Consider the following 447-nt stretch of genomic DNA (forward strand, 5'->3'; position numbering starts at 1 on the left):
CCGTCTATGGGGTCGCACAGAGTCGGACACGACTGAAGCGACTTAGCAGCTGGGATCTGAACTCAAGCAGCCTGGCTCCAGGGCTGATGCTCTTAAGCCACGTGCTATGTAGACACAGCTTATCACCCCCCCCAACCCCCCCCTCCACAGGCAGCTGTCAGGACACCTGGGTCTGCTCAGTGGGGAAACTCACCCAAGGTGCCCTTGTCTCCTGCAGCACAGGGACTCAGGGACCCCAAGGTCTTCCTGCTGTCCATGTTCGAGCTGGGCAAGTACGACTTCCACCTGCTGGAGGAGTCGATGGTGAGGGACCTTGAGAGTCACAAGCGGCATGCATTCCTGGTGGCCCTGCCCAACGTCTCCAAGCCCACACTGGAGCGGAAGGCGGCCTCGCTGAGGCAGCACACCTGGCTTGTGGGCCCGGGGGGCCGCGGGGGCCAACCCAAG

General features: G+C 62.6%; 1 protein-coding gene across 1 annotated transcript in view; it reads left to right on the forward strand.

Annotated features, from left to right (window-relative positions):
* Positions 1 to 447, forward strand: part of LOC104997759 (interferon-inducible GTPase 5-like) — a 4,229-nt gene that overhangs the window by 3,220 nt on the left and 562 nt on the right. Inside the window, exon 3 of the mRNA XM_010852678.1 lies at positions 218 to 410. Within this exon, the coding sequence (XP_010850980.1) occupies positions 218 to 410 (193 nt within the window). The remainder of the gene's footprint in view (positions 1 to 217; positions 411 to 447) is intronic.

The sequence above is a fragment of the Bison bison genome, unplaced genomic scaffold (genome assembly GCF_000754665.1).
Source record: "Bison bison bison isolate TAMUID 2011002044 unplaced genomic scaffold, Bison_UMD1.0 scf7180017864313, whole genome shotgun sequence".
In the NCBI taxonomy this organism is placed as follows: Eukaryota; Metazoa; Chordata; class Mammalia; order Artiodactyla; family Bovidae; genus Bison; species Bison bison.